Here is a 15,403-nt window from a genome sequence, read left to right on the forward strand (position 1 = left end):
CACTTCTCATCTCATCACATGCCTCATGCACCTTTAGAACTATACAATCATTCAATTATTCAATCTCAGTTTAAATGCCACCTAAAAGTTGACATGCAAAACCCAAAACCTAAAAATCTCTAATTTCTATTTACTTTTCAGTTTGGAAGTAAATTTTTAACGGCTATAAAAAGCCTTCATGCAAGTCTCACTGCATATCGACATCAACACAGAAAAAAAGGTTGATTATTTTCACCCCAATGGCAGTTCCCTTAGGTTTTGTTGGCACCATGGTGATACTTTTTAGTGTGGTTCTCTTATCTGGGGTCATTGTCCCAGGTGTTGAGGCTAAGCCAAGGGCTTTCTTTGTGTTTGGAGATTCACTTGTTGACAGTGGCAACAACAATTACTTGGCCACCACTGCACGAGCTGATTCTCCTCCTTATGGCATTGATTATCCATCTCGCAAACCAACTGGTCGTTTTTCCAATGGCCGCAACATCCCTGATCTTATCAGTTAAGTATCATTGCACAATGTATGTTTTGTCATCGCTGGCTTATGGTTTCAGATCATAGTTGAAGCTTTTGAATGGTCTTGTTTAAGCATGCACTTCGGTTAGTAACATGTTTTGTTGATTATTATCAGGTGAAGGAATGGGTGGTGAATCCGTGTTGCCATATTTGAGTCCACAGCTAAAAGGTGACAATCTTCTGAATGGAGCCAATTTCGCTTCCGCCGGAATAGGCATTCTTAACGACACTGGAGCTCAGTTTGTAAGTCTGTTGTTGTCTTGTTGGCATAGTAATCATGGTCGAGTTACGTACGATGAGTGTAAAATTTGTTGTATAAATTGTTGAACACTGCATTAATTTTGCAGCTGAACATAATCAGAATGTATAGACAGTTGGACTACTTTGAAGAATACCAGCAACGAGTGTCCATTCTCATTGGAGTAGGACGAGCAAAGAAACTTGTGAACCAAGCATTGGTCCTCATCACTGTCGGTGGCAACGATTTCGTGAACAATTACTACTTGGTACCTTATTCTGCAAGGTCTCGAGAGTTTTCGCTACAGGATTATGTCAAATATCTCATTGTGGAGTACCGTAAACTCTTGATGGTAATCAAATCATTCTCGTATATGTATATCAATTGACACACAATGTTATGCAAGTTAGATTAATTTGTCGGAAATTATTGCAGAGGCTATATGATCTGGGAGCTCGAAGAGTGCTCGTGACAGGAACTGGACCAATGGGTTGTGTTCCAGCAGAACTAGCCATGCGTGGAACCAATGGAGGATGTTCTGCTGAACTTCAAAGAGCTGCATCACTCTACAACCCTCAACTACAACACATGATACAAGGACTCAACAAGAAAATTGGCAAAGACGTTTTTATCGCTGCAAATACAGCACGAATGCACAATGATTTCGTAAATAACCCTGCAGCATATGGTACTTGATTATTACTACATATATACAAGAAAAACTCTTATATTAATTGTTCTATGCATGTCAAATTCTATAATGTTGTTGTTGGGCAGGTTTTACTACATCAAGAATTGCTTGTTGTGGGCAAGGACCGTACAACGGGATTGGGTTATGCACACCACTCTCGAACTTATGCCCAAACAGAAACTTGCATGCGTTTTGGGATCCATTCCATCCGACAGAAAAGGCTAACAGAATCATCGTGGAGCAGATTATGTCGGGTTCTAAACGATACATGAAACCAATGAACCTAAGCACCATCCTAGCATTGGATGCTACAAAATGATAACACTTATGATGTCTTCTTTGTGATTGGAATTGTTTTAAACTTGTATCGATTATCAGGTGTTTTTGTTTTGTGTGTGCGACTGTCACAGTCTTTAGAGTTGTTATTTCGCGAACAAATTATTCATCAATTAAATAATTTACTCACAATCTTCTTTTCTTATTTTTTTTCCCTAAATCTTCCTTTTATATAATTTAAACGTCACTCTGCATCTTATAAACTTGAGGACACTAACAGAAAACCCAATAACATGCATTGAGAAATTGTAATTCAGGTGCTAAGTTATTTGAATCGAGAAATTGTGCTTTTACCATTTTCTTAAGGAAAGACTTAAGGAAAGCACGTCGGAAAGGACAAAGAGAAAATTGGTTTGATAATAACATTTTTTGGTTAGGGAAAGAGAAAATAAGATTTTGTTTTAGGAATAAAGGTGGCTAAGTGAGGTCTCTCTTCTTGAAAAGTATCCAAGGTTATATGCAAATTCTCTTTCCAAGGATGCAACAATATGGGAAATGGATTTTTGCAACTATAAGTCTTGGGAATGGAAATTGGAATGGCAAAGAGAATCATTCGAATGGGTGAAATCACAAGTTGATGCTTTAATGAATGGGTTGAGCATGAGTACAATAGATATGAGGAGAGAAGTCCTAGGTTTGGAAAGATAGTAAAACTAACATTTAAACAATGAAATTAATGTATAATAAAATTAGAAAATGAATTACGAGGCAAGATACAGATCTATATGGACAATTTTGGAATATCAAAGCATCACCGAGGGCTCTATATTTTTCTTTGAAAGTATTGTTAAATAGAATTGCAACTCATATCTAAGTTGTGAATGTGTCATGTGTGGGACGGGACGGGAGAGGAAACAATTCAACACTTATTCTTTAATTGTATATTAGTAGGAAAATTTTGGAATATATGTGACAAATGGATAGTAATTGTCACAACACATCATAATATATATATATAAAAAAAAACTTTCAACAATTTAGGTTATTTGGACTAACCAATAAAAGTAACAATTTGTGAAAGTTTATATGGATTACTATAGTTTGAGCAATTTGGACACATGAATAATATCATTTTTAGGTCATCTGTGAAGGATGTGGAAGAGGTATTTAACTTAGGTGAAGTAAAAGCTTGGATTTGAATTACACATAAAGTCCCAAAAGTTAAGTTTTCATTCTTTGATTGGTGTTTATGTCCAGTTTTATGCATAAAATCCTTGGATTGTTTTGTTTGAATGTAGATATATATGTTATCTAAATCTAATAAATTACTACAAATAGGTTTAATCATTCTTTAAATAAAAAGTCTGGTTATACACATACTTTTTTCTTCATTATGCTTCTTGTGAGAAAATTTTGGACAATTCATTTATATTAATATGACCGACAACAAAAATATATTGTAAGTTCGTGATATTGTTTTACTTTGAACTTGCTCTTGTATTGCAAAGTCTTAGTAATTAAGAGAATAAAAGTTATATTGTTGTGTTTTTTATTTATACTTTCTTGTGTAAAAGAGGCTTTTTGAGCAGAATATTTTATTTGTTCAAATAATATATTCTTTATTATTGATAATATAAGTTCTAATTTACTAACATATTTAAGCGATGAGTTTTATTAACAAAAATTACCATTGATAATTTAAATTCTAAATTTTGTTGATAAATTTTGAGTTACCAACAAATTTATTTCCGTTCATAAAAATTTATCAGTAATTAAAAAAATTCTTGTAATAAAAATTTAAGTTAAATCATCGATGAAACATGATAAAAGACTAAAAAAAGAGAGGTTTAGAATATATATTTTATATATTTAAATTTGTTTGTATTGATTCCTGTAGATTTTTTGCATTAGAATTTTATTAGATTTTGTAATTGTTTCCTATAGTTCTTGTACTTTAAATACTTTTTAAACACTAGTTTCTTCTAATAGAATTTTGGATGAGTTTCTTGAACTATTGAGCCACATTTTTTATTTTCTTTTTGTTCTTGAGTAAAAATTTTTGGAAAAAAAAAACCCACATTAGCCTATAAGAGCATGTAGATTGAATTGGTCTTAAGAAAGGGTTAACAAAATCTGATAATAACATTTGCACGCACTATTTTGTTCATTTCCGGTATATGGACGGGTGATTAACACAGGTAAAAAGGACGATAAGTGATAGATTTTAAAAGTAATGAAATATTTTAGATAATTGTTACTGGAAATTTGTATAATAATAATAAGTATACAAAGTATGAAAATATAGAAAGTTAGTCTCACAGTTTTGAGTGTATGAATGAGTATGAGATGTTGTAATTATAAGCTTCCAATATATGAGTAAACATATTTTGTACATATTCAACTATTATATATTAGAATTTAACTATTATATATTAGAGATATTATATAATTAATTATTATATTATAATATCTTAAAAATATAATAAAATATGGTAATAAATTATTGTATCATAAAATATTATTTATAAATATCTTAAAAATATATATACTAGTTTTTTTATCCTATATTAGTATTTTTTTTTCTTTTTCAAAAGGTATGTATAATTCATGACATATGACATGCATTCAATTAATAATATTAGCTAGAATTATAAATACTTTTTTCATAATTTTAATACGTTTATAAGTATTTTGATAATGTCCTAGAATAATCAATGCATCAATTAAGTGAATAAATAAATACCAGTAAATTTTATATAAATTGAATAGAAGCATATTTGTTGTGCTTATGTTTCATCGTTTTAAATAGAATCACATATTCATATTTCTTATTTGACTCTTCTCCCTTTTAACCATAGTGGGAACAAAATCTATTTCATCGTTGACCAATGTTGGTAGAATTTTTTGGTGAGTTTGTGATCAACATTTAAATTTTACACTATTAATCTTTTAACAAATACTCCATTCAAAATTGGTTTATAAAATTAGTTTATCTGTAAATGTATAAACTGTTGAGTTAAAGCGTAAAAGTATTTATAATTAAATTATAACAATTGAAAAAAAGTATCGTTATTAAGTAATGTTAAATTGTTCACATCATAATCTAATAAAGTGATCTACTCATATATTATAAATAAAATTTTAATAACTTCCACCTTATTATAAATACAATGTTTTAGTGACTATGACAACTGATATTTGATAATGATAAGTTAATAGTTGTAATTTAAATTAGTATGATTATTAAGATAATTTGGAATGAAATAGTTGAGATATTTTAGAGAATTTATTTTAAAATTTATAATTTTTTTTGTTTTAAAAAATAAATAAAATATCTTCAAATTTAATAATACGGAAGTTTTAAATCAATTCTTAAACAAATATTTTAATTTAAACTGTACACTCTAATCTAATTATAACTAATAATCTCCCATCTCTCGTAATAAAACATTTTCTTATCGTAAAATTATCTTTTCTTCTAATTTTAGTTAATTATTTTCATAATGCAAAATTTCTACGTGATTTTCAATTTAAACAAGGTAAGCTTAATTTATTTCGTTTATACTTTTTTAATATGAATAATTTCTTATAAACTCGAAAAATACGAATATATGGTTGTATTAAATTTTAATGATCAAACTTAATACATTCATTATATTTATTAAAAATTCATTCAATAAAAAAAATCACTTTAATATTTTAGCATTTGTAAGAATATTAATATGATAATTTTTTTAAAAGATATTATGTTGCAATAAATAACTCTAGACAAACAACAGTTATGAATCACTAATTGTTGAAGTAACATGTAAATTTAAAATGTTTTTTCATATTTTTTTTTTTTTGCATTTTAATTAAGGCAGAAGAAAAACATAAAAGTGAAAAAGAAAACAGAAAATATAATATTTAAATGGGTGGAAAATAAAGAGGTAAAGTTTAGAAAGTATTTAAGAAATGGAAAAAATAGAAAAAATAAAATGAATTATCCTCTCTATTAATAGTATAAATTAATATTATAGATATAGAAATAGATTCTCCTGGAAAATGGGATATCTACACAAGAGTTAATGCGATTCTGTTATAAATTAAGACTTGGGATACTTTAATGGATAGTGAAATATGGGTTTTGTATCTCATCCTTTTACCATTTAAATAAAGATTTTTTACAGTAGTTTTATCCTTGATATCATTCAATGGATTTGGATTAAATATGGGGATAATAATTATTGCAATCCAATATACCAAAATTAATAATTGCGTATCTAATTCAGTGGTGAAAGTAATGACGTAATCCCTATCGAACAGGAAAAAACGAAACACAGAATCAATCTTCCATTTCCGCTTATCTTTCTCTCGATCTATATCATTTTTAATATCTATATGTTTAGTATTTATTTATAAGAAGCCAAGGACTTCATCTCATGTACCTTTCAGCTACTTTAGACTAAAACTTGATTTCATTCGATAATTCTGTTATAAGTGAGTTTAGTTGTAACAGGATTAAAATGGAGTCAATGAAGCAGAGGAACAAAGGAGGGAGTAGAAGGTCGAGAATTTCAGCACTGATTGTGGATGACGATGCTGTCGTTCGGAAAATCCACATGATGATGTTGGAGCGGTTGTTTAACATGGACGCAAAAACGGTTAGTGATGGAAATGAAGCAGTGGATATGCATCGATGTGGGGCAAATTTTGACATCATTTTCATGGACAAAGAAATGCCCATCATGGACGGTCACGAGGTACGTACGAAGATTTTCATCTTTTTTATTTTTATTATTTATTCTTTTACGTGATTTAGTGTAAATTATTAACTCTTTTAAAAAAAATAATGATATATTAATTAATGATCGGTACTGAACTACGTTAAAGAGTAAAACAATAAAATGATAGTATAATTTTTCTTAATATATATAATTATTTAATGGTGTCTTAATTAGGCCACAAAAGAGCTACGTGGTATGGGTGTTAAGTGCTTGATTGTGGGAATTACTACGCGTGCTAATGGGAAAGATGGTGAAGAATTTTTAGCTGCAGGATCCAACTATTGCTTTGAAAAGCCTCTTGATCGAACAAAGATTGAACGAGTCTTGCAAGACCATCCAAATTTTACTACAACTTGATTCATTTGATTCATTTCTTCATTATGTGTATAATTTTTGCTGTTTATTTAGCTCCTCCATAGTCTGTAAATTTTTTTCTGCACCACAATTAAACAAGTATTGCTGTTTAATTGTGTTACTTACCTTGCATTTGGCGTAAAAATATAGTTAACTGTTTACCTTTTGTTTATCAAAATCACAATTATATATTTTGGTTCAAAAGCAAAGTAATTCTGTTTACTTTGGTTCAAAGCAATTGAGAATCCTTGGACTAATTTTTTGGGCATATTTAGGTTAATGGATTTAATTATTGGATGACAGGGTGGGTGTAATTATGAAATAAGGGTCCCACTTTTTTGTTTAATACAGTGTGTTCATATTAAATATATCCCATTATTACATTAATTGAAGAATTAATGTTATACAATTGCATGAATAAGTTTTTATTTATGAAGTGTCATAAGATGCAAAATGTTGTCAGGTAAAAATGACGTATTATACTAATACATTACATTAAAACTTTGTCCACCTACTTTTAAACTTTTAAAGAATAAATTTTAGTGATTTTGTATGACTATCAGCGAGTGGGATGCAATTGACACTTTTTTAAAAGCGGGTACCAATTTGACACACTAATACCAAACTGGGTACCTTACGAATAATTAAACCGAAATCACTAAAATAAAGTAGGTGGACAAAATCACGTGGCATTGTAATGCCACGTGTTAGTGTCACTATCAGATGCCATTGTGATGATTTTGATTTTGATTTAGTCCCCATTTATGTTTTTTCGTTTCAATTTAGTACCTACTTATGTGTATTTGATTCAATTTTGACCTAATAATTTTTAATAATTAAAATATTTTTTAATAAAATTAAAAGTAATTAATGTGTCACACACAGGGACTTGACACGTGACATTTTTATTTTTTTTATAAAAAATTTAAAAAAATTTTAAAAATTAAAAAAAAATTAAATTTAAAAAAAAATCAAAAAAATCACAGATTGACACGTGGCACGTTGACTAACGGCGTTAGTCAACTCTATCTGAAAGGGACCTAATTGAAGCAATTTTCAAAAATTGGGATGCAATTAACACTTTTTTAAAAGCGGGTACCAATTTGACACACTAATACCAAACTGGGTACCTTACGAATAATTAAACCGAAAATAAAGTATAACATTCATGACTTTCTTGTCATTCCACACGTCCCAATTACTATTTTTTTAAATAATCTTACCAATTTGTCCTATATACACAAATGCCACCAGGTTAATATCTTTACTATTTCATCTTATTTTCATAAATGTCATTCAGCACACATTTTTATAATTTTATTGTTATTAAAATTATATTTATTAGTATTATTATTTTATTAACAATAATATTATTATTAGATTTAATTATTATTTTGATTTCTAATTTGTTATTTTGGATAATTTTAATTTTTTATTATTTTTTTGTTTAATTAATTTTTTAAGTTTTTTTTAAAAATTGGATTTGATCTCGTTAATACTATGTACGTATATTTCATGTCATATATTATTTCGTGGAATTTCCAATTTTTTGTCATATCATATATCACGTGTCGACTTTAATTTATTTTTAATTTAAAAAATAGACAAATACTGCTGTTTAATTGTGTTACTTACCCGTAGCAAATCCTTGCATTTGGCGTAAAAATATAGTTAACTGTTTAACTTTTATTTATCAAAATTACATTTTGGTTCAGAAGCAAAGAAAGTATATTTACTTTGGTTCAAAACAATTGAGAAGTCTTGACTAATTTTGTGGGTTAATGGATTTAATTATCAGATGACACGTACTTTGTGTCGATATGAAACAAGGGTTCCACTTTTATATTTTTATATTAATTTTGATAAAAATTTGAGTTAAAATCAATAAAAATAAATAAATAATTTTTAAAATGGTTTTTAAATATAAAGTATTGAAAAAATAAAATATGCATATAAAAGAAATTTAAAACAATAGATTTAATTATTGGATGACAGGGTATTTGGTGTCAATATGAAACAACGGCCCCACTTTTTTAATTTTAATATAGTGTATTTGTATTAATTTTGATAAAAAAATTGAGTTAAAATTAATAAATAATATATAATTAATTTTTAAAATTACTGTTAATTATAAAATTAAAAAAATAAATATTTATATAAAAAAATTAAAATAATTGTTAACAATAAAACATATTAATATAAAAAAATAATAAAACTAATATATATATATATATATATATATATATATATATATATATATATTTCAAACTTATTACATATAATTAATTCTTAAATTTAATCATTATAGTAATTAAAAAAAAATAGATAACAAATATTATTTATTAAATTAATACTTCATTGGTGAGATAAAAGAGAATTATTTTTTTTATTTTAGTACTGAAATATAATATATACATGAAAAATATAAAAATAATAAATTTATGTCTAATTTTCTATTTTTTTAGAAAAAAAAAATGTGAGAATGAAAATATGTTATTTTTACTCATATATATATATATATATATATATATATATAAATAATTATTTAAAAATATTTAACATCAATTTTCATGTTTTATTTATTTTAAACACAATATGTATGCATATAACAACTACTCGTACACACACATTTCATTATAAAATGATATATAACTTAAAAGTTCTCTTTAAATTTTAATCATACAACATCACTAATTAATTGGTGTCAAAATTATAATTTAAAAAAAATCTAAATATTGTTTTTTAATCTTGTTATTATTATTGTTGATATTATTGTAATTGTTATTATTTTATTAGTATAATACATTATTATTATTATTATTATTATTATGATGGTGGGTATTATTAACTTTTTTTTTTATAATTCATTATTTAAATATAAAAAAATAATATTTATTTTTAATTAATATTTTATAAAAAATAATGATAATTAGTTATTTAATATTTTTATATTATCAAATTTATTATTTACATATTATATATAATTTTACATTGTTATAATCTTTAAATATAATTACATAAATGATTTATTTGTTTAAATATAATAATTTTATATTTATTTTTTAATCAAATTAGTATATATATATATATATATATATATATATATATATATATATATATATATATGCTAAGACTAGTCATATATTAAAAAGTATCTTAAGGATTATAATTATTTAAAATTTAAAAAATTCTTTTGAAATATAAAAATTATATTTTTTAAGAAATTTTTATTTTAATAAAAAATAAATAAATAACTGCAAAATATATGATAAAATATATTTATTTGTTATTATATTTTAGTATAAATATAACTAAAATAAAGAATATAATTGTTATTTTGAATTTTAAATGTCTACTTCTAACGTGATGGAAAAATACACGTAGAAGAATATGCAACATAACATAATTTTTTTCATTGTGGATATGAGTAAGTAACACAACCATGTACACCATATACATAGACAAGCTATGCACTATAGACCCTATAGGAGTTCAAAAACATATTATAAAAAATTTATAAAGACTTAAACTCCGAAATTGTAATACATGGGAAGGCTGTGTTGTTAATGTCCTCGTCTCATGGCTCAGTCTAAAATTAAGATACTGTGGGATGGTGCATGTGATGGATATACCATTGCAGAATAGGTCAAAAGGCGAGTTCTCGATTCATGCGTGTCTGTGTAAAAGAAAATATTTTATGCGTTCTATTCCTCATAGTATTTGCGTTAAGGTGTTTAGTTCCTGTCAAGAGGTTAAGTCTCCATTTCTGTTTAAAAAAAGTATTTAGACGAGTTCTATTCTTCATTGTATTTCTGTTTCACTTTTACTTCTTCTCGGATAGATGTAATAAGATAAATATTAGAATAAGAAATATTTAGAAGTGATGGTTTAGTAACCAAAGAATGATGGGACAGAGATAAAAATAATTAAATACACAATTTTAAACCTTAATATAATGAATTTTTAATGATTAAAGTAATAACTATATATTTTTTTATTATGAAAAAATATTTAATTTTTAAGAGTAAGAACTAAAGTTTTTTCTCTCAACTGCTTATTTTTTTAACATATGTATTTATATATTTAACGACTATTTTAAAAATTAATTATATATTTATTATTAATTTTAACTTAAATTTTTAAAAATTAAAAAAATGTGAACATATAATTATAATAATAATTATTATTTGATTTTTATAATATTAAAAAAAATAACAAATGATAATTTTTGTGATTTTATCCGCATAACTATAATTTCCACTATTCGATTTTTATAATATCGATAAGAAAATAAGAAATAATAATTTTTGTGGTTTTATCCACATAACTATAATTTTTTTTTTTAAGTTTTATGATTCTGATAATTTTTCGTATATACATATAATATTGAAATTTATAATTTTTTAATATGCATGTTATTTATAATAATATATAAAGAGATACTTTTTTTATCTATATTTCGTTATTCTAATTTTATTCTTAATTATTATTTTAAAAACTAATTATTTATAAATAATTTACTTTGAACCGTTAGTCAAAAAACTTCTTTTGTCTTCAACAGTTATTTTAAAAACCTCTCTTATGTACATATTTTATTTTTCTAATTTTACGTTTAACAATTATTTTAAAAATTCATTATATATTTTTTATTAAACTGAACCGAATCGAATTGAACTAAACCAAATCTGACCAGACCAAACCGAACTGAACCAAACTGAATCGGATCAGACCGAACTGAACCGCACTGAACTAAAACGAACCGGACCAGACCGAACCGAACTGAACTAAACCGAACCGCACTGAACTGAAACGAACCGGACTAGACAGAACCGAACCGAACTGAACCAAAAAGAACCAAAACGAAACGGACAAGACCGAACCGAATTGAATCACACTAAACCGAACCGAAACGGGCCGAACCGAATCAAACCGCACTGAACTTGACCATACTAAACCAAACCGAACCAGACCAGACCGAACCAAACCAAACTAAACCAAACTGAACCGAACTAAACCAAACTGAACTGAAATACTCTTTAGTTGTGCTGAATTTTAAAACACCTTCAAAAAAAGAGGATAAAGTTTAAAGGAAAATTTTACACTTTCATAATTAATTAATATAGAGCAAAAGGAGAGTCACTTTGTAATGTGCACAAAAAATATCATACCCAAAAGTTTTTTCAGCACCAACACCACAATCGTAAGGTCCTCTTAAACAATTGAAACATAAAGTTTTTCCCTAAATTAAATATAGCAAGTGTATAAACAATAACATAAACAAATTGTATACTTTCAATGAAAAAAACATCAAAAGGATAAGCTTGAATTTGTTTGTATTCACCTCTCACACAAATAACTATTTATTTTGTCAAAGTAGAGAATATAGAGTTTCAAAATTGGTAAAAGCCTAAATATTTAAGTATTTAAGAAAAATATTATAAGACAATGAAAAAGAAAAGTGAAATGGGAGCAGTGAAGCATTGAGTATAACAAAGTAAGAAGAATGCAAAAGACATATAAGTGAGCAATTAGTGAGTAATTAACAATAGAAGTTCAGTTTTTTAAGAACAAACAGTAAAACAATACGGTTTAATTTTTATTATTATTTTTTTACTATAATATATAATTTTTATTAAAAATGGTTTTTTTTTACTTTAATATAATACATATAATTATAGTTAAGTTTAGTTAGATTATTTTTTTTCATTTATAACAATATATAAAGAGATACCCTCTTTTGTGTCCATATTTCGTTATTCCAATTTTACCCTTAATTATTATTTTAAAAACTAATTATTTTATAAATAGTTTACTTTTAACTGTTAGTCTAAAAACCTCTTTTGTCTTCAACAGTTGTTTTAAAAACCTCTCTTATGTACATATTTTATTTTTCTAATTTTACGTTTAACAATTATTTTAAAAATTCATTATATATTCTTTATTGAACTGAACCGAACCGAATCGAATTGAACCGAACTGGACCAGACCAAACCAAATTGAATCGGATCAAACCGAACCATAACGAATCGGACCAGACCGAACCGAACCGAACTAAACCGAATCGAACCGCACTGAACCGAAACGAACCGGACCAGAACGAACTAAACTGAATCAAACTGAAATGAACCGAACCAGATTGAACCGAACTAAACCGAACCGCACTGAACTAAAATGAACCGAACTGAACTAAATTGAACCGAACCGAACCAGACCGAACCGAATCGAACCGCACTGAACCGAGCCGCACTAAACCGAACCAGACCAGACCGGATTAAACAAAACCAAACAAAACTGAACCAACCAAAGCAAATTGAACTGAAATACTTTTTAGTTGTGCTAAAATTTAAAACACGTTCAAAAAAAGAGGAGAAAATTAAAAAAAAAAAAACACTTTGATAATTAATTAATATAGAGCAAAGGAGAGTCGCTTTGCAATGTGCGCAAAAAATGTCATATCCGAAAGTTTTTTCAGCACCAACACCAACATTGTAAGGTCCCTCTTAAACAATTAATGCTTCCTTTTAATATCTTTTATTTTTTTAATGAGATATATTAATCTATCCCAATGTAGATATTAAATTTTGTATAAAATAACTACAAATCTCTTCTACAATGACAAAATATTAAGGGTAAATATCTAAAATTTATAACCCATTTTGAAAATTTTGTCTTGTAGACAACAACTAGATAATTAAATCAAAGAGATGAAGAAACACGTGACAACATTTTTTTTTCAGCAACCACGTGACAATGTAAATGCAATAAGCATGAAGGAAGAGAATCTCTACTACATTTAAAGGTTAATCAACAAGTAATTATAAAATATTTACAAGAAGAAATAAAAAATACATTTTCTACGATATTAAAATAACGTTAACTGATGATTGTGTCTATTCTTTATATACTGTTATAGATGAATGAAAAAAAACTTTTTTTTGCCCTCCTATGATTTATAACAACAGTCACATGTTTCAAAACAACCTTCTACCCTTTCTAAAGGGACTTCAAGATTACCTATTCAACAAGATTTTTGGAACAAATTTTATGAAATTCTAAGAACATGATTTCCAAAATATGGTTTTTGGAAGAAAATTTTTGAAATGAAATTTCTAAAGCATATGAAATACATTTTGTAAAGAGCCTTCTAGACCAGAATTTTCAAAATAAGCTTTCCAGAACATATGAAATATTTTTTTAAATGAACTTTTCATAACAAACTTTTCAAAACTTATAAGATGCAGTCTGAAATAGGATTTCAAGAACAAGATTTCCGAAACAAATTATTCAGAACGAGTTTTCTTGAACAAACTTCCCATAAATTATCATCGGTTTACACTCTCTCTTATTGCTTCCTCTCAAAAGGATTGCAGCAACAATGGAGAACGAAGGTGTAGTGACAATGATGACAGATGTGGAGGCTCGGTAGCTGCAATGACATGGTTTAACGATGAAAGATATTTTAATATTTTTTCTTTTAGCATGGGAGTTAAACTTAACTCAAATTTCTATAAAATATTAAAAAATACGAACACACAGGCACAACAACGCCTGTGTTTTTGCTACAACAACAAAAATCATTACCAATCCATACTCACTACAACAATAATCTTCGTGTTTATCAAAATATATGCATTAATAAGGTTATTACTAGTTCTTCAATATGTGTATACCATTACATATAGATTTAATGTCTCATAAGTAAATAACAATATTCAATGATATTTTTTAGTTCTTTAAAACTCAACAACTTATGGACCATGTCTTCTACAAAGAATTAAGAAGACTGCTTCAAAGGTAAATATATTTTTTTATTATTTATACATAATTCAATTGCTACATAATATTTATGTTATTTGCATATATATTAACTATAATATTTACTTTTTTTTAAATGCAGGGAAGCTGAAACACATCATAGACATCAATATTTATTTGACCTCCCAATTAAAAAAATGTTTAAGGATGTAAATCTATGATACTTTCATTTACTATTTTTTGTCTACATCATTCTTTTAAGGAATGTATATTTATAGACACCTACTAAAATAGTTTGTATATTTATAGACAGCTACCATTGACTCCATCACATATAGCTCATTAACCCCAAGTCTTGATCAAATGTATTAAATATTAGTTGATACACAATCTTACCAATTAGTAATTTATTGTTTTTTTTTCAACCAATCTACGTATACTCATCATAAATTGCCATTGATTATTTTTAATGTTATACATATAGATCCATAAAAAAAAAAAGCAAACACACGGACGCACTGTATTTTCGCTAGTAAATAAATAATAAATCTACCGACGAGTTATTAATCTATATTTTAAAGTAATTATAAAAATATAAGCAAAATATTATACTAAGTGATATTATATTAAATAACTTTTACTTCTTATTTAATTTAAAAATAAATATTATCTTCCCGTTTTTCTAGATATGCATTCATTTATTTTTATATTTTAATAAATGTTATTTTTATTTGTCATATATTAATAATAATTGGTAATTAGTAAAGTGACACCCACTTTTTTTTAATTAAAAATATTACATTAACTAAATTT

The 15,403-nt window shown here is 26.4% G+C and overlaps 2 protein-coding genes across 2 annotated transcripts; both read left to right on the forward strand.

Moving 5' to 3' along the window:
* Positions 1 to 209: 209 nt before the first annotated feature.
* Positions 210 to 1,900, forward strand: LOC114188916 (GDSL esterase/lipase At5g18430-like). The gene is made up of 5 exons (XM_028077586.1): positions 210 to 495; positions 626 to 753; positions 858 to 1,100; positions 1,184 to 1,436; positions 1,526 to 1,900. The coding sequence occupies exons 1-5, from the start codon at positions 240 to 242 to the stop codon at positions 1,756 to 1,758; spliced, it is 1,113 nt and encodes a 370-aa protein (XP_027933387.1). The 5' UTR covers positions 210 to 239; the 3' UTR covers positions 1,759 to 1,900.
* Positions 1,901 to 6,220: 4,320 nt separating this feature from the next.
* Positions 6,221 to 6,838, forward strand: LOC114188548 (two-component response regulator 24-like). Its single transcript, XM_028077120.1, has 2 exons — positions 6,221 to 6,457; positions 6,656 to 6,838. Exons 1-2 carry the CDS (start codon positions 6,221 to 6,223, stop codon positions 6,836 to 6,838), a joined length of 420 nt encoding a protein of 139 aa, XP_027932921.1.
* Positions 6,839 to 15,403: the final 8,565 nt, after the last annotated feature.

Source organism: Vigna unguiculata, chromosome 6 (genome assembly GCF_004118075.2).
Source record: "Vigna unguiculata cultivar IT97K-499-35 chromosome 6, ASM411807v1, whole genome shotgun sequence".
Taxonomy (NCBI): domain Eukaryota; kingdom Viridiplantae; phylum Streptophyta; class Magnoliopsida; order Fabales; family Fabaceae; genus Vigna; species Vigna unguiculata.